Raw genomic sequence first — 22,040 nt, 5'->3', positions numbered from 1 at the left:
GTATCCACCCAAATAGCCCAAACAGATGAAGGGCTACTTTTGGGATAGGTCTGAAAGCCCAACAGTGCTTCACTAAGCATAAAAAAAAAAAAAAAAATCATTCCTTTGGTGTCTAGAGAAGTGGTCTTCCTTATACACAGGCTTATTTCTGCCTGCTAGAAAAACCTCTGCAAGAGGTTCTCATTTGCACCCGGACCCAATCTGACAAACATGAGTGAACTAATATCCAAAAATCACCTCCCAGCAAAGACTTAAGGCACCACACCAACATGGAAATTAATACTAGTCCTACTGTGACACTGTAGTTCAAATTTAAGATGCTGCGCTTACTCTCCAGAGTTTGGCACAACTGGCCATTGCAGCTCTTTTACCATATGGTAAAAGTTACTGCAGTTAAAGGAATTTTGCATTTTATACAGCTTTTAGTAACAGACTGCAAAGCAGTGAGTTCCCTCTCAAGGGGAAGAGGTCATCCACTGTTTTATAGGAGATGGGGCAGCAGAAAATTGAGACTGGGGACACACAGATGTCCTAAACATTAACAAGTCTGGATCTTGTGTTCAAGCGTGCAAGCACAATGCTGCCCCTAAAAATAAAGTAGTCTTGGCTCAGGACTGGCAAATTAGCTCTGGACAAATCAGGGTAATTTTCTCATGCTTTCATGTGTCTCCAGTGCCCAGCCCACTCCTTTGCCTGCAGCTGCGCAGTGCTATTTGTTCAGGTTTGTGCCTCCAGCTCTTCTCCCTATGTTGTTTCTAGAGCCAAAGTGAGGTTAATTGCCTTTGCAGCAGTGCCAGTGGGCAAGAGAAATATCTCTCCTGACTTTGAAGCTTACACTGGTGCTGCTGAGCCATCTCCCAGCAACCACTTGTGATGAGGCAGCAGGAATTGGCTTGTCATCAGTGACATGCAGTTATTTTTAGCTTCTCCGTTATTAATTTTTTTGCCTTATGAGAGTATGCATAATATCCCACCTTACAAAATATTAACACCTTCTTCAAATTATGATACTTTTCAAAAAACCAGGCGGATTAACCATGCATGCAAGTGGCGGAGCAAGGAAACAACCCACAGAGCATCCTCACCCGGTCAATGAAACACTGCAGGAACCACTTGGTCGTGTAAATCCCCGTAGTCATCTGCTCCTTATCCTAGGAGGAGACAGCAAAGAGACAGGTGTTTCACCTGGCTGGCTGCTGGAGGTTCAAGCAACTCATAGGGTTTTGGGGGAGGTTGGTTGGTCGGTTTATTAACGCTGGGGTCTGGGTGCAGGACCTGGCTGCGGTTTGTCTCCCAACAAAGCCCCTGCTTTAAATACCAGTGTTGAAGGCCTGCTTTGGCCCTTTGTCTGAGATACTCATTGGACCTGATCCTTGATGTGGCTAGACTTGAGCCACAACTTTGGAGAGGGATTTCTAGAAGCTTTCCTTGCCTAATATCTATACCAGGGATTTACAAAAACCTTCCAGGAACCTAAGTGACGCACTCCTTGCAGACTACCATTTTTGTTTCCATAGCAATTACCATGCAAGCCTCTTGGAGCACCACAAAAAATTATTAACCCCAAGTATCCCACAGCTGAATCCAGACCTGCAGTCGAGCCAGCTTTGCTAGCACTACGTCATTTTTATGGCATGGCTGCTGCAGGAGCAGGACAGCCTGACAGGCTACGGAAAACTCTTAAAAACCTCACCAACATGACCCCAGACTATCGCTTTTCCATCCCTGTCTGGTTCCCAGCACAGCGCTTGCACACAGCTTTGCTTTTTCTGGCATGGCTGATGGCGGGGCATGGGCAGTGCTGGGATGCACAGCACCCTGCACATGCACGAAGTGGATGTGACCGCTGCTGCAAAGCCAGGAAAGCAGCAGGGATGGGAAGAGAAAGAAGCCCATGGGATTAACAGCTGGCTCTGGTCTTCGCTTTTGGCTGGTCCTAGGCACCTGCAAGCCCAGGGAGCCTTTGGGAACGAGGAGGCAACAAGGAACTTTCAGAGTTATTCCAAATCCTCCCCACCCAGGCTCCCCCAACCCTGTGGCTATAATTGAGTGAAAACCTGTCCTGGCTCTGTTTCACTTATATGGCCAAGGCTGGCTCATTTGCAGCACTAAAAGCAAGACCTGTTGCACATGATGGCAATATAAACAGCTTTTCCTGGAGCCTGGCCACTGAATACAAACTGTCTACAATAAATGCAAAGGGTAACAAGGGGGGAAAAAAAAGGGAGCAGGTGTTGCAAAATAGCTGCCTAGATTTAGACTGCAGTTGATGTGTCCTGCAGATGCTCCTCCAGCCACCAAATGGGCTTGTACCATCTGCTAGAAAGAAAAACAACTGGATGCAACAAAACACACAACAAATCTAACATACCTCCTGTCTTTAAACAACAGCAAAGCATTAAATGCAAGCACTTGGGGCTAATAATTATTGAATTAGGACTCCAGGCAGTCCAGCATCACCCTTCGGGCTTTGCAGCTGGTATAAGAACACAGCCCAGCCTCGCTGCTGTATGCAACAGCTCCTTTTGCTGCAGGCTCCGTGACCCTTCCTGCCTGGCTTTCCTAAGGAAGCCTTTAGATTTTAGCGGTCCCTACACTAATGACAATCAGCAAGCAAATGACAACCATTCACCTGAGCAAGGTTCAGGCACCCCATTTAGTAAACACCTGCCTCTTTGCAGCTGAAGCAGTCTTATGTGGTTAGAACTTTGTTCAGTTATGCATCTGTTTCACAGAATATTACACTAATTGCTTCAGCATTAAAACACAGTATTAGTATGGGGAGACTGATAGCAAAGAGATACCATGTGCTTCTTCAGTTTGGGAAACAGTTTACTTAGAATCTGCTCGTGGTGAGCTTGAAATCTCTGCAGCTTCGGGAACCCAGGAATGAAAAAACCTTAATGAGAGAAAGATGAGAGAAATAAAAAATAATCAGAAAAGCTCTAGGGCAGTCACAGGGACAGCCTGATTTTCTAGAAACTCATCCCCTGCATTGCCTGTTGAAGTCAGCTGGGCCACAGTGTGCGCAGCTACCTTCCTTGGCATCCCTCCCAGAGCCCACCCTTCATCCCATCTGCTTGGGCAATAGCACCCTCAGCACAATCCCCAGCTGGTCCTTCTCACCCCAGCCCCACAGAGCAGACCCGCTCACCTCCCCACTGCCTGCCTGAGGCTTGGCTTGGCCAAGACCTCTCTAAACACATCTTGGTGCTTACCAAGGTTCAGAGAAGAGATGAGGGTGTTTGAACACCTTGTGTTCAAACAGCTTGTGCAGCACCCTATAATCTAGCAGGATGTGCGTTTAAGACTGTCCAGAGTTATCAAGCCATAAGGCTTAGCCCTCCGCTCAGAAAATAACCCTCTGTGCATAGATTACTGCTAACCACAAGTAACGTGAAAGGATCTTTAATGTGTTTGAAGTAAAAGAATATAGAACATTTGGTAGAATTACATCTTCATAAAAACACAAGGACATGTAGCTCATGGCATGCTAGAAACAGAGCATTACACGATGGTCTTGGATGTACTTCTGTGAGACTTCTCAAAAACTTGTAACCTTGAGTTAATTGATTGCCAAGGGCAAGGCACTCTGGAGGGGAGATAGTACCTCTGTGGAAGTGTTAATTACTGAGCGCTAAAGCTCACTGCTGATAAACCACATTTTTCTCTGATGAACTTGTCTGCCTGCAAGAACAAAGTTCAGCTCTGTAGTCAGGTTCCGTTGGCACACAGTTAAGCCTTACCCACTTTAAACAGGTTCGTGAGGAGAAACGAGTCTCTACTGACCAACCTAAACAGCTTTCCCTCCTGTCACAAGAGCCCCTGTCCACATCCCACCCCAGTCTTACCATGCATTGCATGCCGCTGGTTGGTCAGTAGCTGTGCCAGTGCCCAAAATGCATCCTCTTCATTTAAGTACATCAGGAGGATGGCTGCGATCTGGCTCATCCCTTGGCAGTAGCTCACTTCCTGCAAGAGCCAAGAGAGGAACATGTGTTGCCACACCGTCAGACCTCACCATGATGCTAAAGCTGCAGAAGTAGGTCAGGCTGTCTGTGCCTCCCTCTTCTCTTTCAAGGTCTGTCCCATTTCAAGGTCTTTACTGTTTATGCTCAAATTCACACCTCCCATATGTCTACAGCATCTACCACATCACTGTCTCACAGTGCGGTTTGGGTCGGAAGGAATCTTTGAAGATCATCTCATCCAACGCCCCTGCCAAGGGCAGGGGCATCTTTCACTAGATCAGGTTGCTCAAAGCCCCATCCGACCTGACCTTGGCCACTTCCAATGATGGAGTATCCACAACTTCCCTAGGCAACCTGTTCCACCATCTCACCACCCTCACTGTAAAACATGTCTTCCTATGTCCAGTCTAAACCTACTCTCTTTCAGTTTGAAACCGTTGCCCCTTGTCCTGTCACTACAGGCCCTGGTAAAAAGTCTTTCTGCCTTTTTTATAAGCCCCCTTCAAGTATTGAAAGGCCATAATAAGGTCTCCCCAGAGCCTGCTCTTCTCCAGGCTGAACATCCCCAACGCTCAGCCTTTCTTCATGGTAGAGGTGTTCCAGCCCTTTTCATGGCCCTCCTCCAGACCAGCTCTAGCAGGTCCTCCAGTGGGAGGTGAGGGGCTTGCAGGCAATGCCCCCCACCAGCCCTGCTCAAGCTTGGATGGCAAGGGATAGAAACCCCAAATAAGAGGTGCCTGCAGCTACTTCAAGGAATAAAGCATGGGATGATAAACCACATATGGCTCCGATACTGTTTTGGATTCTTTCAGCCACGTCAGCACTGAAATAATTAAAGAATAAATAAATCTGATAAGCATGTATGAGGGAACGCAGGGTCTTTGTTTCCTTGACTACCCCCCCCCCCAGCACTTTCTGTGCCTTTTGGAGTAATTGTCCCCTCCTGGAGATGGAGGCAGTAGGTTCAGCTGCTAATTTAGGCTTATTCTGCTCATGCCCTTCAGCTAAAAATGACTGGTTTGCTGTAATAAATCAGTGTTTTCAACAAGAATGCCATTCAGTGTATGACAAGAAGTCAGAAACATGACGGACCCTCAGCCAGGAGGCTAGTCTTGCTGGAAGGCCAAAGGGCAATCCCTTGTTCTTTGCTGACACTTGCCCAAAGCGCATCTGCCAGATGTCATTTACCAGGTGACAAAATGAACAGGGGAATTGAAAGAACTGTGCAAAGAGTCTTAGAGTCTTGTTCTGCCTGCGAGTCTTGCAGCTGTCTGTACAAACCAGTATTAGGACTTAAAATTGGAATTACCACTGGCTAAATGTACATGTATGTACAAACATACATGTATACACATATATAAAAAGCTTTTTAAAAGTCTTATATATATATATTTAGAAAAATAAAGCTCAATGCTATTCACTTTAACTGGACTAACTTTACTTACGGTGTTATAAACCGAGTATGCTGACAGGACATGGAAGAGTGCCTGTTGCCTGGGGAGAAAGAAGGATATTAAAACACTGAGCACCTAAAAAATGTACACACACAGGGCAAAGGCTCTGAAAACACCCAGCCAACTTATGCCTTTTGCAAGGAGCAGGGCTCACAGAACCAGGAAGCACCTTGATGGGCACATGGAATGGGACTTCTTCCTTCAGGGGGGAGTCACCAACAGCCCCGTGGAGTGGGGCTGAGCCATCCTGATCCATCATCAGGTCTCCTGGAGACACATGCATGTCCCCACATGTGCTGTGTTCAACACACCCACTCTTCAGGTTTGAAGTAGTGGTGGGTTTTTAATAGACTTGGAACCACCCAGGCATCAAGTGTTATACATCCTGGGGGAAAGCACTGCCACAATGTTGTTAGTAGGTTCCTTTCTCCCTTCCCGCCTTGCTAAAGGAGTCACCATCATACAGATACACAGTGCAGGCTTCCTCCAGACTGTACGTCTGTGTAAGGCAGCCAGGTGTGACTCCTCCAAATGACAAAGCCACTCTACCAAACCTCTCCAACCCTGTCTGTTGTGGAGGCCACGAACACCCCATCCCACCTCACTCCCGACAGACCCACCCCATCATCCCAGCCATCCCAAACCAAGCCCTCTGCAACTGAAACCCTAGCATCTTGGTAGACAAGTCATCACAGCAGGCTGATGCTTGGCTCAAGAACTGGAGCTGAACATGGTTGAGTATGGACCTATCTGAAGAGAGAATCAGCAGCCCAACGTCTGCGGGTCATACCATGTGCTGATGGTTTGTGGAGCAGGCAGAGATGGCTTTGCTCTCCTGTGAGCTGCTCTGTGCCAGGGGGCTGGTGGCCACCCCATCCAGCTCATCCCACTACGCACACCCACTGGCACAGATGCCCATACAGCCACGTGAAGCTTCCTATACTCACTTTACTCCATAGCGATCCCGAAACATAATGTGGTTTCTGAAGGTGCGATTAACGTCCAAATCTATCTGTTTGATTTCCGATGAAAAGCTCTTTGCTTGTTCTTTCATTTGCTGGCAGGAAGAGGGGCAGACAAGAGGAAAGAGTCAGACACCATCTCAGCCAACACCTCTCCACAAAGCGAGAAGGCATGCTTTCTACAGCAGGAGTGGCAGCTTGTGAGCTGCACAGAGCTATCGCAGAGCAACTCGGGGACACTGCCACCTTGCAGTGAGCAATGGGCTGCAGATCAGAGCTGAATCCCTGGTTGTGATGCTGGCCCAGGGAGAAGGGGATGACCCCACACTCACACGCTACGACAGCAGCAACTGCCAATCCAGCCTTCACCTATCTACCAATGCAGATACCAAGTTTTCAGAATCTAAAACTTTTACAATTAAATTCCAATCTGATTTCTTTTTATTTTTTTGCAATACCCAGCCTGGCTGTCATAAAGTGTTGAGACCTCTGTTGGCGCTTAAGGAACGATACACTTCTACAACCAACATGCAGACATAAACACCGAGTCCCTGAGCTTTTCAGAGGCTCGGTCATAATAAAGTCCAAACTACTACAACACACTCTATGACGTGATTGCCAACTACTATTTGCCCTGCAGAAGAGCATCATCTTCATACGGAGTTTCCACCAGAAAAGCGGTTCCGGGGTATTCCTTTGGACTGGTGCAAATTTTAAGGAACGGGCAGCGTCCAGAACAGAAGATAAACTCAAACCAAGAACCCCCATGTTCCCCCCATGCTGGCTCATCATCCAAGGCAGCATCACACAGATGGAAGGAGTGAAGTCTGCTGCAAAAAAAAGGAAATTCAAACCAAAGCTAAGCCCACCTCAACCAATTGCACCCTCAGAGTCCCTAGCTCAAGATGCTCCATGGACAAATCCCACTGCAGTCCCATTTGTAACCCACTAATCAGCCCTCAGCATGCAGGCAAGGGCGATTCTGCTATAGGCAAGCATCCTGTCTCGCAGCCTTTAAATACCACTGGTGATCATGCAATTGCCCTCCTTTTTTAATATCTCCAGGCTTAATTGCATTAATAAAATACATTTTGTGACTGTCTTCAGGCAGCCTGAGATCCACTGGTACGGTAGGGGCAGCAGAGATGAACAGCAAGCCCAGCTTGCCTGAAGCCCAGGCAAGAGATCAGGACCCTCCCTATGCACACAGGAGGGCAGAAAATAGCACATCTGCACAGATACTGAATCATCTGCTCCAGCAGCTGCCATCCTATGAATGCTTGTCAGCCTGATACAAGGTGCCTCCAGGCTGCTGTTGACATCCCGAGGTGGCCACATCAGCTCTGGGGAACACCAAAAGGTCATTAGCACCCAGATCTGTGTCTAGCACAGCCAATGCTCACAGCAGTCACAGCATCTCAGGAATATTAACTCTAACCTTGAAAGCAGCTGTATGGAGAAGCAACAATGCAGGGGTTATTTTGAATTATGGCCTGCACAAGACAAGGGAGGATAAAAGTGACAATGGAATGAATATCTGATGAACAACATAATTTCCCTGCTGTAAATCCTGTGCTCTCTGCATCCTATGGCTCCTTGCCCTCTGTAAAGCAGGCAGACTACCTGAGACAAGATGACTATTCATATGCACTGGGTCACTTCAGTTCAAATTTCCCTGCTAAAGGCCCTCTTGTTTTCCCTGCCAGAATAACACAAAAATCTCCCAAAGTAAAAAACTCTACTTTGGGGTTTTTTTAAATCACTGCACCTGAATAGCAGGTAGCTTGCACAGCGCTTTGTCACCGTCATGCACCCAGGAGGCTTTATTAATTCTGCAGACAGTAAACAAGAAGCCCTGGACAGGTTGTTCTTTTTTCCCTTGTTTAAGTAACCTGGGGGCTCCACAGATGCTCTGCCGAGCTCATTAGCACGGCAAGCCCTGCAAGACAGTGGCAGAGAAGAGGATGGAAAGCTGGAAGACTCATCCCAGAGATGTTTTATAAAGCAGCGGGTAAAAGCCAGGATGCCTCTGCTCTGCCCCATGGCCAGCACATTTCTCCTGCTGCCTTCTCAGCTCTCCTCAAGCCCTCTTGGTCATGCCTATAAAACCCCAGGGAGGCAGAGCATCGCACCCACACTGAAACCAAGTGTGGCATGTCCCACGGTAGCCTCCTGGCTCCTGCAGCATCAGGGACAACTGGGCTGCCATGCCCTTGAGGAAGACTTGGAGACTTTCTCAGAGACGACTTAGAAGACAGCTGGGATAAGATAAAGACCTACGGAAGCAACTGGACCAGGCTTTTTGATTGCATCACTCCAGAGGCAACATGGACACAGGGAGCAAGGTATCCTGCTTGGCTGGAAAAGTCGCTCCTCTGCCAGCCTGAGCACAGGGGACAACATCTTTACAGAGGGAGCAGTAGGTAGGAAAAAAGAAAAAAAAAAGAGAGAGAGAAATCACCTGGCATGTGCCAGGAGGTACTCTCAAAACTCAAGGCATCTACAAAAGCCAGGCTTACGTGCCAAGATTCATGCCCCAAGGAGAAATGGGGTGGCCTTGGGACCAGCCCCTCCAGGACACAGGGGTGGGGCTGAGGCTTGGTCCCTTCTTGAAAGCAAAACCCATCATCCAGGACCTGCACTGCGCCTCTTCTGGAGGAAATATGGGGAGAGCTAATTGCTGGCAGCAGGTGGCACCAAAGAAGAAGAGGATTAATATGAGCTTGTAGGGGGTTTGCATCCAGCAAAGCCTATTAGTCCTGAAGCTCCTGTTTATCACAGACCCCTCTGGAGCACAGATAAACTCCTTTCGACTTTCATTTGTTTGGATTGCTTCCCTGCCACACAGCTTTGAGGGAGGGAGCATGATAAGAATCTGTGTGCTGGGAGAGCTTTATTATCTCTGCTTATTGCCGTGAGCCCAGGCCGCCTTCCCCAAGTCCCTGCACATGACTCCATCCCAGTGGCATCTCGCTATTAACATCTAAACTTGACTAACTATAATGAGTGTTAGCATCAACCTGCTGAATAGGCAGGGATTTTTAGAAACACCTGCTGGAAGCAGCAGTTGGCCTCTGAAATAACTGTCTCCACAACACCCTGATCCTCACCCTGGTACATGATGCAAGCTAAACTGTAACACAAATTTGGAAAATAAGGTAATCATCAACCAAGGGCTTCCACACACTGCCTATGGAAACAGACAGCGTCAAGGAGCTGAGATGCTTGAAATAAAAAAATAACAAAACACAGCAAGCCCCGTTACTCGGGTTCTTGATCAATGCATGCTCCAGAAATTGCTTATTTTATACCAAGGAATCCAAGCCTGCAGCATGCAGTGCTCTGGTAGGAGGCAGGTTTTTCTCCTATCTGCAGAGAAAATAAGTGATTTTTAATAGAAAAATGATTTTTATTTTCTTTTTAATAGTGATTTTTAATGGAAACTTTCAATACAGTTATAAAAAGGTTGAAGATGGAAGATAAAAGAAGCCACTTCAATCCAAGCTCTTCCAACACTGCCAGTCAACTTCCAGCTGCCCATTAAGTTGTAAGCCAGGACGCTGTGCTCAGAAATGTTCCCCTCAAGCTTAGAAGACCTGCCCTTACCCCACCTTTAATTGGGTTTCTTGACTAATGACTCATTGTCGGCTGGTTTAAGGCTTCTGACCCTGCTGCTCATTTTGAAACACCCCAAGTGAAATTTTCAAGCACATGGAGAGGTTTGGGCTACCCCCATCCAGCACCTACCCACTTCAGGGTACTCATAGCTATTCCATGTCATGCCAGAGAGCTTGCGGAATTGTGAGCAGTACCTTTACTAAGCTTTCCCTCAGGATGGGGTAACACCGAACGCATATTTGCTCGCAGCTTCCAGCAGAACAAATGGAAGCAGTATGTTAGGGAAAGCAGCTGGCTAATGTGAAAAAAGGCCCCAGCCTAAAATACACATACACACAGATAAAGAGTTTATCTCCTTTGCATTTTCAGCCCTCACTAATTTTAAGCCTTTCCTTCTCAGAGGTCACAGCAGTTCACAGATGGGATCAGGCCCCACCACCAGTGCATGTCATAGGGCATTCAGCATGCCACTACCCTGCGATGGAGGATGCAAGGGCTGAGGGGCCCCCCCATCCCTGAAAGCATCACCATAGGAACCCTCATTTCCCTCCTGCCCATGTGGGTGGAGATGGAGACACCTGCATCTGCCATGGGTCTGATTTGCCCCAGCCAGTGAAGACCCACCAAACCAGCCTCCCCATCACCTTGCTCCCATTGTCTTTGCCAGGAAGAGCCTGTACCTCATATTTTCCTTCGTTCTCTTTCTTCATCTTCTCAACATCCAGCAGAAGTGACCAGACCTGGCCTCGCACCTGAAGTGGGATCCCTTTGTACACTCGCCGGCACATCTGTGGGGAGGAAAACGTGAGTAGGGTGAGCTGGTCCTGCTGGTAGCAGAACAGATTTGCTCCACGGTTTGCTGCTGTAGACCACCAGCCATCTGAACAGACAACCCAACCAAACACTACTTCTGCCTGTGCTGGCACAGAGAGGGCAACTCCAATCTGATGGATGAGCTGAGCACCTGCATCCCTCGAAGACACCTACTCAATCAAAATCAAGTCACCACTCATGCTTTTTAACCTTACGGGAAGAGCTGGACACAGACCATCCCCTTTATACATGGAGACATCTAGGTGTTTCACAGTGGTCACATTCCATGTACACCAGCCTGCCCTTGGAATGCTCTCCAAGGACCAGACGCAGCACCCTTGGCTTTGAAGCCTTTGATCTGACTTGGCATGGCTGTTAGCACCTGGATTCTCAGGGATCAGGAGAAAAATACATTTCCTCTTGGACAGGAGAGCCCCTACCACAAGAGCCACAGGGATGTGTCCACAGCAACTCCTGTGGCTTAACAAGTGGCAAAGGATACTGTGGGCTACACCAAGGGCTCTCCCCTGAATGTGCAGGGTACTCCTCAAGTGCAAAGGGGGAATGGGGACAAATGAGCATGTATCCCTCCTCCTGCCTCCACATGTTCACTTCATCTCACAAATGCCTCTTCCCTTTTTTCTTGTCATAAAGCCCTCTCTCTCTAAAGAGACCATTAAATTTCAATGGAAAACAGAAAAAAAGAGCTTTTGTTCCATCCCTGACTTCTCCCATTAAAAGGAAAAGCTTAATAAAAAAATAAAAAAGCCTCATTTCTCAGTATTTTCCACCCTTTCATTCATCTCACCCGTGAAATGCCTTGCAGCTGCACTACATAGCCAACTGCAGCACTCCTCCAGGTTCCTGAGGACCCTGGGGTATGCTGAAGGATCTGCTGCGTGCGCCCAAGCTCCAGATGTGGAGGGGATTTATGTTGTGACACGGCAATCCCTTGGGAGGGAACAGAGGTGCCAGATTCCCAGTCACGGGAATGAGCTCAGGGCTGAGTGGGGTGATGGCCATCCAGACAATCAGCTGGAGCTACTGGCACTGCCTGGTACAAATCCATCCAACCTCCTTCAAAATCCCTCTTCTGTTTCTATAGGGTGTTCTGCTTCACGCATTTCAGGCTGATGCAAAAGAAGGTCTGCTATTCAAAGAGAAGCATCAGGATCCTAGCAGAAGGTTTTCTGGATGTGGTCCTGCCACACTGTCTTTGCATCTCTTACACCAAGGTGAACATCTGCTCCCATCTCACATCATCAGCTTTTTTCACTTCTAGCTTGACTTTTTAACACCAGCCTATGCACAAGGTTGCACTGTGTTGTCAGCCCACCTAGGCTTGCAACCTCCAAGAGCACAGACCTATGCTCCTCATTTTGTTACTGTCTGCACGGCAGCACTGTGGCTACCAAGTGCAAAACACAGCAAGACAGCTCTTGTCCCAAAGAGCTACTGTGAGATAAGACAGGAGTTGGGGTTCAAGTAGACAGGCTAGGAGACAGCAAAGAAATAACACCACTATCCCAGTCAAAATAAGTATATAAAATAGCTATATAATAAATGCCAAGACCACCACATAGTACTAGGAGAGCTACATGTGTGTTAGAACACTTTTCTACCACATTATGGTAAATACTTAGGTATTTCTGCTGACACAGAAACTGTCAGTGCAATGTATGCTGATCCTGTAAGTGTAATGGACCTTCAACATTTAAAACCCTGTTCTCATCACTTGCCAAATGCTTGCTCTGCCCCAGGTGTTGCTTAGCACCAGCTCTGAAGGTACAATGCATAGATAGGCAGGACCAGACCCTACAGAAATCCTTTGCAAGACCCTGCCCTCCCTTCTGTATGCACCAAGTAAGAGCTGTCCCCTACAAAGCATCTCACTACCAAGACATGCCCATGGAAGACCACCATCCTATTCAACAGCATCCCACATTTTAAGTGGGACATCACTAATTCACCATCTGCACACTCAGGGGAGCCACTCCTGCTCATCCAAGCTCACATGAGGAGGTGTTTCTGGAGGACAGCAAACCTTCACGCCATGCTGGACAGCTTCATACCCACGGCTGAAAGACCAAGGAGATGAACACAAGATTCCCATTCCCTGAGAGTCATTAAATCAGGATGACAGAAGTGCAATGCATCAGGATACACAAAGCGACCGGGTTAGATAAACCATGTCCCCAAAGTACTGGTGAAGTACCCATGAAAGCCTGGCACCCACAAGCGCTCATGACTTCATGAAGCAAAACCTGAGACAAGACCAAGAACTGGAATATGTACCAACTCAGATAAAATCACCAGTTCAGAAAAATTTATTTCTTTATGATGGATTAGGAGAGACTGACTGACAGCTGCCAAGGTAGAAGATGATGCTCAACTCCATGGGAAGAAAATAATTTTGTTTTGAATTCCCAGAGCTGGTATTATTGTACTTTAATGAGTACAACCCTCACTGGCATATAGCAAATGTCTCTAATGATTTTCTCCACATGAGAATGTGGCAGGAAGAGGGGAGTTACAAAACATGCTGAGATGGAACTGAACTGAAACGCCTCCCTGTTATTTATCCAAGGACTTTCCTCCTCCCACCACCTCCAGACGTGAAAGCGATAAAACCTCAGAGCTGTGAGTCACACGGAGCAAAAATGAGCAATTTTCTGTCGTCGTGAAACTTGAAGGAAAACAGAGAAGTTACCATTAAAAGCAGCATTTACACTGGGATGAACTGATGGAGGGAAGGCAGCAGGCTATGGCAACTCCTGCTCCATGTAAGAAGGAAAAACAACCCTCAAGGTCACCATCTTCTGCCTCTTAAAAACCGCTCAGCACTTACAGATGGGAAGGGAGCACCTAGACCATGCCCCATACGGACTGACAGACCACGGCAGGAAGAACATCCCATTTCACAAACAGAGATGCTGGTGGTTGAAGTGATGGCTCAAGATGCTATGTAGAAAGACTGTGTCAGAGCCAACGACTGCTCCTTCACCTGGATGTTCACAAGTCCATGGGGCTGGATGGGATCCACCCAAGCATACCGAGGGAGCTGGCAGTGGAGCTCGCCAAGCCACTCTCCATCATTTATCACCAGTCCTGGTCAACCAGGGAGGTCCCAGATGACTGGAAACTAGCAAATGTGATGCCCCTCTAAGAAGGGTCGGAAGGAAGATGCAGGGAACTACAGGCCTGTCAGCCTGACCTCGGTGCCAGGAAAGGTCATGGAGCAGATCGTCTTGAATGCCATTACGCAGCACATGTGGGACACCCAGGGGATTGGGCTCAGCCAGCATGGGTTTATGAAAGGGAGGTCCTGCCTCAGTAGCCTGGTCTCCTTCTATGATAAGGTGACCCGCTTAGTGGATGAGGGGAAGGCTGTGGACATTGTCTGCTTGGACTTTAGTAAGACCTTTGACACTGTCTTCCACAGCATTCTCCTGGAGAAGCTGGCTGCTCATGGCTTGGACAAGTGTGCTCTGTGCTGGGTTAAAAACTGGCTGGACGGCCGAGCCCAGAGAGTGGTGGTGGATGGAGTCAAATCCAGTTGGCGGCCAGTCACGAGTGGTGTTTCCCCAGGTCTCAGTGTTGGGGCTGGTCCTGTTCAATATCTTCACTGATGATCTGGATGAGGGGATTGAGTGCACCTCCAGTAAGTTTGCAGATGACACCAAGCTGGGTGGAAGCATCGATCTGCTGGAGGACAGGAAGGCCCTACAGAGGGACCTAGACAGGCTGGATCGTTGGGCTGGAGCCAACAGTAGGAGATTTAACAAGGCTAAGTGCTGGGTCCTGCACTTGGGTCACAACAACCCCATGCAACGCTACAGGCTTGGGGAGGAGTGGCTGGAGAGCTGCCTGGAGGAAAAGGACCTGGGGGTGTTGGTCGACAGCTGGCTGAACATGAGCCAGCAGTGTGCCCAGGCTGCCAAGAAGGCCAACAGCATCCTGGCTTGTATCAGGAATAGTGTGGCCAGCAGGAGCAGGGAGGTGATCGTGCCCCTGTACTTGGCACTGGTGAGGCCACACCTCAAGTACTGTGTTCAGTTTTGGGCCCCTCACTACAAGAAGGACATTGAGCTGCTGTAGCGTGTCCAGAGAAGGGCAACGAAGCTGGTGAAGGGTCTGGAGAACAGGTCTTATGAGGAGCGGCTGAGGGAACTGGGGTTGTTTAGTCTGGAGAGGAGGAGGCTGAGGGGAGACCTTTTAGCTCTCTACAGCTACCTGAAAGGAGGTTGTAGTGAGGCAGGGGTCAGTCTCTTCTCCCTAGTAACAAGCGATAGGACGAGAGGAAATGGCCTCCAGCTGCGCCAGGGGAAGATTAGGTTGGATATTAGGAAAAAATTCTTCACCGAAGAAGCTGCCCAGGGAGGTGGTAGAGTCTCCATCCCTGGATGTATTTAAAAGAAGGGTAGATGTGGTGCTTGAGGATATGGTTTAGTGGTGGACTTGGTAGTGCTAGGTTAGCAGTTGGACTCGATGATCTTAAGGGCCTTTTCCAACCTTAACAATTCTATGATTCTATGACTGAACCTGCAGTGTTTAAAACTTGCCCTGGGTTTTGCCGTAGGATCATCCTCATTTTCTAGGCTTTAACATAGAAAGCTTATGGCACAGAGGCCATCGTCACCCCATCCCCGTGTACTTTCCTTCCAGTAGATGGGATGGGGAAGACTATAGAAGTACAGACCTGAGCTCTACCCTCCTGCATCACAGATCTCTGAGAAGTACCCAACCAAGTGCTCCAAGTCTTTAATTAGAATGGTGGAGTCACTGCCATTAAACGCAGGATGTTTCTTTTCAGTAGTTAAAACACTGAGGTTAAAAAGGGTTTGGGAGGGATGGGCTGGTTTTTAAAAGCAGAACATACACATTTCAGCCCACTTTCACATTTCGGAGCCTGTCACTGATAGCTTCTCATCTCTGTGCGTGGTCCACCAGGCAGAGACTGCAGGAGTAATGCCCAAATTTTGGGTATGCATGGCAATTTCACTTTCAAGCCACCATACATCTTCAACACCCTGAATTGGGGGACAGCCCCTTTCCTAAGTTCTTTTAGGGCTCAAAGATTGATCCATCTGGAGAGGAAGGACGATTCCACTTCCTCCACAATGATGGGCTGGGGAAGCTGGGCTGTGAAAATCTTTACCTGGAGTGGTGGGTGAAGCCTTGACCACCACCACCCTGGAGAAGGGGACTTCTTTTTTGCACCATAAAGCTGGCTGATTGATGATGTGGCTGTGCACTTGGCAGCCTGGACTTTGCTGCACATGGTTTTCTTTCTGTATGGATAATGGTTGCTCCCAGCTCAGCTGCTGCCCCTGCAGCTGGAGCCTTGGCTATGCCGGATGGGGTGCCAGCAGGTCTGTGGGGTCTTCAGCAGCAAAGCAGGTGTACGTTTAAATCCTAAAGCATGTCATGCAGTGTCATGCATGCGCATTTACATTTAATACCAGGGCTACCTTTAGGGGAGAGGAAAATGCTACCTGCCCTTCCAAAATGGCAAAAACAAGCAGCATAAGTCACTCTGCAGCTCCTAGGCACAAACTCCTTTCTTTCCCATGGCATTTGCAGGCAGGAGACCTGACTTCAGCCGCCCCTGCCATGACAAATGTCTGCTGGCTCTCCCCAGTGTTAGCAGATTAGTCGTTCCTAGGGATCTGTGTCAGTCCATACAGAGCCCTGATTCATCCTAAACCATTTTGCTGGCATGCACTGGATTAAGTGCCCTGCACTCCCATGACCTTAGCAGAGACAAGGCTACCCCTGTGCACAGAGACAGGCTTTGCCTAAAAACCAGACATCTCTGGCTGAAGACATCCCTCTCTAAAGGTCCCATCCCACATGGCCAACAGCAAGAAGCAGCTTGCAAATAATGCAGAGGTCATATTCTCTTCCTACGACTGATACTTCTGGCTGAAATCCACTTATTTCGTGGCTACAATGAATAAATTATCCCACTATTGAGGCTCACACAGCACAGTCTCTTTTTTCCTCTGCAAAACTGCGCTGCCTTAACCGTGTATATTCTTAAATGGCACCAACCATTTCCTAACCTTCCCAAGCAGAGTCAGGGTGGGATTTAAACTCAGATCTAAAACAGCCGTGAAAAGGACACAGACCACCTGAGCTGTGCTGAACTCCGATTTACACAATTTAGCCCTTCTTTGCAGGTTTGACGTACCTTAACTCTGCAAAGCAGTGTGGTCCTTACATGGACTCTTATTTTTATGGACTCCTTTCCCTTGTGGAAGCACAGCCAGGAAATGGCACCATTGCATCAGTCTAACCTCATCCATGCGGGTGTTAATTTCAGTAGCAACATCAACAAAAAGTAAATCAGATCGCTACAAAGTCCACCTAAGAGAGAGATGGAGACAGATCTGATGTGGTGATGAGCACAAGGAACCCCAGGGCACCACTTTAATTAAGATAATCCTATTTGGTGCTCATGCTGAGACAGGTTATGCCAGGAATGATTTTAGGCATAGCTGGGCCATCGTGGACTGGAAGGCCTCTGCCTTCTGACTGAGGGGGATTTTCAGCCTTATTTCCTATAATCTGTGACTGCCACAACACCCTGACTGCAACCAGCAGCACACAGGGATGCACACTGGCAGCAGGTGGGGGAACAGAAATCAAAACCTGTGGCTCTCTGGTGATGGCTCATGCCAGGGGTCTCAAAAAGCTGCTTTATTGCCCGGTGATGGGTGGTTGCCTCGAGGCTAGTGCCCTGGTCAGATACACAACCTCCCTCCTCCTGCTGACATTTCACAACACAGAAGCTGAGACAACAACATAAACCCCAATCAGGTACTAAGATGCTGCAAAACATGACAGCCTGCTGCATAAGCCAAGCATCCTTCTTCAAGTACTCAATACAGGCAGCTGTCTGCCAGCTCCCACACATGAACCGAGACTCAGACGCTTGGCCCTGAAGTTCAAAATGTCTGAGCCTAGAAAATAAGATGGGTTTCTACATCGCTCAAACAAAGCCAAAGTCAGGGCAGCTTCCCTGTGAAACTACCTGGGGTTCCTGCAACAAGATTTTTTCCCTCTAATGAAGTGCAGTCTATCAAAATGAACATCAAAGGGAATGCTCCTGTCTTCAGTAAGAGGTTTTTTTCAAAGATGACATCCTAGTCTTTATTAAAATAACACAGTGTTGCTGTCTTGTGACACTCGGGCTTCCACTGTGTCAGCAAAGTGCTGAAAACGAACCTGAAGGAAACATGCAATGCAGATGTGACAGCCTGAGTGTTCAGAGAAGGAACAAAACCAACCCAGTCTGCTTTAGAAAAATCAGATCAAGGGCTTGTCACATTTACTTTAGCTAGAAAAAAACCTCATAACCATCTGAAGGGCATGACTGTGATCCCAGCATAAGGTCCTTGAAACACCACGTCTGATCGGCATCCAGCCATGGCAGCAGGAATCTCCAAGCAGCATCCATGCTCCTGACACAAGAGCATGGCCTGCACATCCAGGTGAAGGATACAACCTAATGTTGTTATTTTTTTACAGCACTTTTTTTGTGCCTCTCAGGATCTTTGCACTTAGCACCGCATGGCTGCTTCGATGCACAGACCCTTCTGCCTGCACTTGCACTGGTGCAAAGCAGTGGGGTGTTAGTCTGGGCAGGACTGAAACCAAAGCTCCTTTCTACTCCCTGGGGTCACCAGACTGCTCCTTCCCTGCTTGGGGCCAAGCACTGCTGCTCCATTTGCTGGGAGGGGGGATGGCCATTTCCAGTCCCCCAGCATGGGGACAATGCCACATCTGTGCCCAAGAGTCATCAACCATTTATGGGCTGTTATAAATAACATCATTTATTCCATTACAAGACCTTGGTGATTTTCTGACCCAAAGACCCTCAAAACCCGCTTGCTGGTCTAGCCCCTTGCCATCTAGCAGACCTGAGCGATGTTGGCTGCAGCATGCTTAATGCACCCACTGATTATTGAGGTAAATCTAAAAGACTCACAGCCATTACTACTACTCCACACACCCCTCACCCTAGACCCTGTCTGTCCCCACTGGCTGACCCAGGGAAGCCAACGCATGCTAAAACACTCATCATTACCTATCCCAAACATCCCCCAGGACCTGAAGGAATTCCCTACACTATGCTGGCGTTTGGTGTTCTACCCACAAGGCCACTAACCAACTAGCACTAACTTCTAATTAGAAAAACCAAAGCCACAGGAGACCCTCCGTTTTTGCCTGTGGAGCAGCACCAATGAACAAAATAATTAGAGCCACCCTGAAGTGAACACTATTATAAAAAACCCCAAGCCCATCTCCACCCCATCCCTACTGTGACGAAGAAAAGATTTGGGGGGGTTGGGTTTTTTGTTTTTGTTTTGTTTTTAAAAAGGACAAGACTACAGCTGGTCTTTGGCTGGGTGAGCCTGACATCACTCTGGATGGCTGAGCAAGGCAGGTGCTCTGCTCAGTTCCCGCCCTGCAGCTATGCAGATATCCTCTGCACAACCTTTTAACTAAGTTCAAGTTTCTCCTAAGGACTCTCAGAAGGAGCTAGAAGCAATAAAGCCAAACAGCCCACTCCTCCTGCCAAACAAGAAGGCTGTAGAGGCCACAGCATCAAGGTGACACTGGGCTCCAGCCCTCTCCTGCGCAGAGTGCTGTAAGCAGAGCAGGTCAGGCGTGATGCTCCTCTCCTTACCCAGGAAGGGTCCTGTCATTAGGTTCAGGGATTTTTTTTGTTTCAAGATGTTTCTAATAGGAACATATTACAAATATTTTTTTGCAGTGGTGTTTGGCCCAGGGTTTATTTTTAACACCAAAGCCAAGACACAAAGTTGGTGTCTCCATCCTTGGTTTCCACAGATAGATGCACACAATCTAATACCTTCTCACAGGCACAGCTAGGAGCAAAATACAAAATCTAGGTGATGTCCTAGACGAATAATTCTCTCTCCAGGGAGAATTATGAGGAACACTAGCTGGACCTTATCAGTCACATCTCCCATGCCATTCCCTGGTGGTGGAGACACAGAAGTTACCTGTGCCATGCAACACCAGGGACCCAGCTAGGCACAAGAACATCTCTGCTGTGCTCCTGCCTGGACAGGGAAGCAGAAGTGCAAACATGCCAGCAGCATTCAGGAAACCATTTTTAAAACTATGCTAGTCAGAACAGGACTTTTCCCTTGACCGGTAACCCAGCAACTTCAAGAAAAGATTTAAAAAATTAAAGACTGATGGGTGGAGTAAGGCAATATTTTCCAGTGATCTCTGGTTTCTCTATCAACTTTTCAAAAGCCTGATTCATTGGAAGGATGCACCATTCCTGTCCCTCTGGACACATGATCTTTCTTTTCCCCCTTACCTTGTCACTGTTTCTGTATTTGCCCCATTTCTTCAGCATCTTTAGCCACTTGTCCACACGTTCGATCTCCTGCTGTTTTTGCTGGTACAAGGGGGAAGAAGACAAGACAAATGTAAGAAAAAAAATCCCCAGAAGATACCTCTTGAAAACACAAAACTTCATTCTCTTTAGGTTTAAACTTCTGTGCAAAGACCTCGCATCAGAGATGGGAATAATCACAGGTGCTTGCAGGAACTGGTAATTTCAACCTGTGGTAATTAAAGCAGCCTCAGTAAAAATGATGACACGCAGAGGCTTAACATAGAGAAAGCATTTCCAAGAGGATTATTCCTTGACGACAAAGATGTTTGCAGGTTCAGCTAGCCTCAAATCATATCACTGTATCACACTGGCAGAAACGAGAGTGTATTTAGCCCCAGTTAGCAGAGGACATGCTCCCAGCTCAGGGGAGATAAGGATGGAGATGACAGGTACCTACAACCTCCACTGCTCTTCCCCACATGCGCAATCCCTTTTTTAAGCCCCAGCCACTAAGCACTGTGCCAAAGCAGAGGAAAAAGCCCAAAAAGGTTCTAAAAGGTATGATTTCAGAGCAGTGTGGAAGAGGGGAGATGCCTGGCCCAGCAAAATAAAAGCTCCAACAGCTGGGTGTGCAGACTTCCCACCTCTGCGCAAGCAGCGGTGACCAGTGGGCACTGGCTGCCTGCTTTGCTCTTGCTTGCACCTTCGTTTCCTCAAAAACTGTCCCCGCCCCAGATGGTGCGATAAGGATCCGATACCCATGACAACAGATCTGGCAGCTCTCACCTTCTCCTCCAAGGCTGTGCGGGTTGGCAGCTCCTGCTCGCTGGAAAAGCAAGGGGTCACCAGTTACTCTATGGGCAAGAAAGGGTGCAGAGGAACACAGGGTGCTGCAGCTTGGGGACCTTCTTGGGCACCTGAGGAGATACATCTTGACTCGGGGGCTTTGTGCCTTTCTTACAGCTGTCCCCGACGAGGAAGAGGCAGAGGAAGCACCAGCTTCCCCACACCACCACACACCAGCTTACCCACCACCCCACAGGAGCTGCTGGGGGGTAATCAAGCACTGGACATTGCTGGAAATCTTGGGCACAAAGCTCCTCTTTGGTACACACATGACCAGCAATTAAAGCTGGGGGGGGACGTGGGAGGGGGATTTCTGGGCAGCAATTGCTTTGAACCTGTTATAAGTTTTTGTTTGGATTCAGTATAAAAATAGTTCTTTTAATCATTCCCCCCAGGCACAGGGTGTGCTTCTAGTTCATCTGTGCCTCTCTTAGGATGGGGATTTCCTAAGGGAACGGAGAACATTCAGATATCTTGTCTCATCTCCTCCTACACCTCCCTGAATCATGAGGTGCAAACACAGAGCCTCCCCCTGTGCGACACACCGCAGGCCTCCATGGAGGCACAGGAGCACCAGCCTGCACCTTCTGACACCAGGCTTGTGGTGGGAAACCATTTCTGAGCCTTGCCTTGCAGCAGATTCAAAGGATCAGAGTGTTTGAACACGTGTGATTGAGGGAGGAGGAACATCTAGTCTTTCCTCCTGCATTTGGGATTGATCAAGCCAAACCACAGAGCAGCTTATAGGAAAAAATGCTCGGTCCACCATGCTTGGTGCAGTTGTATGGTCTGCAGAGACACACAGGTCAGAGAGGACTGGAGAAGGCAGGAGGACTTACTGCAGGAATCCAAACCGGTCTGTAACTTTATACAGTGTGAAATCAGCATCTTCCCATGGGTCAATCTGAGCTCCTTCCTTCCTGCCCTGAAAGCAGAAAGGACACACGTGAACCGGCCTCAGCATCGGGATACCCCAGTGCCTACAACCTGCCCC

At 48.2% G+C, this 22,040-nt stretch overlaps 1 protein-coding gene across 8 annotated transcripts in view; it reads right to left on the bottom strand.

Annotated features, from left to right (window-relative positions):
* The window catches only part of LOC104044442 (USP6 N-terminal-like protein), an 85,897-nt gene that overhangs the window by 8,086 nt on the left and 55,771 nt on the right, over positions 1-22,040 (bottom strand). For all 8 annotated transcript variants that reach the window (XM_064452406.1, XM_064452411.1, XM_064452407.1 and 5 more), the window contains 9 exons: positions 21,886-21,971; positions 20,987-21,026; positions 20,180-20,260; positions 10,686-10,793; positions 6,373-6,482; positions 5,417-5,465; positions 3,852-3,972; positions 2,805-2,899; positions 1,086-1,151 (listed from right to left, as the gene is read on the bottom strand). In XM_064452406.1, the coding sequence (XP_064308476.1) occupies positions 1,086-1,151; positions 2,805-2,899; positions 3,852-3,972; positions 5,417-5,465; positions 6,373-6,482; positions 10,686-10,793; positions 20,180-20,260; positions 20,987-21,026; positions 21,886-21,971 (756 nt within the window). The remainder of the gene's footprint in view (positions 1-1,085; positions 1,152-2,804; positions 2,900-3,851; positions 3,973-5,416; positions 5,466-6,372; positions 6,483-10,685; positions 10,794-20,179; positions 20,261-20,986; positions 21,027-21,885; positions 21,972-22,040) is intronic.

This window comes from Phalacrocorax carbo, chromosome 5 (assembly GCF_963921805.1).
Source record: "Phalacrocorax carbo chromosome 5, bPhaCar2.1, whole genome shotgun sequence".
NCBI lineage: Eukaryota > Metazoa > Chordata > Aves > Suliformes > Phalacrocoracidae > Phalacrocorax > Phalacrocorax carbo.
This window is presented reverse-complemented; position numbering and strand designations above follow the sequence as displayed.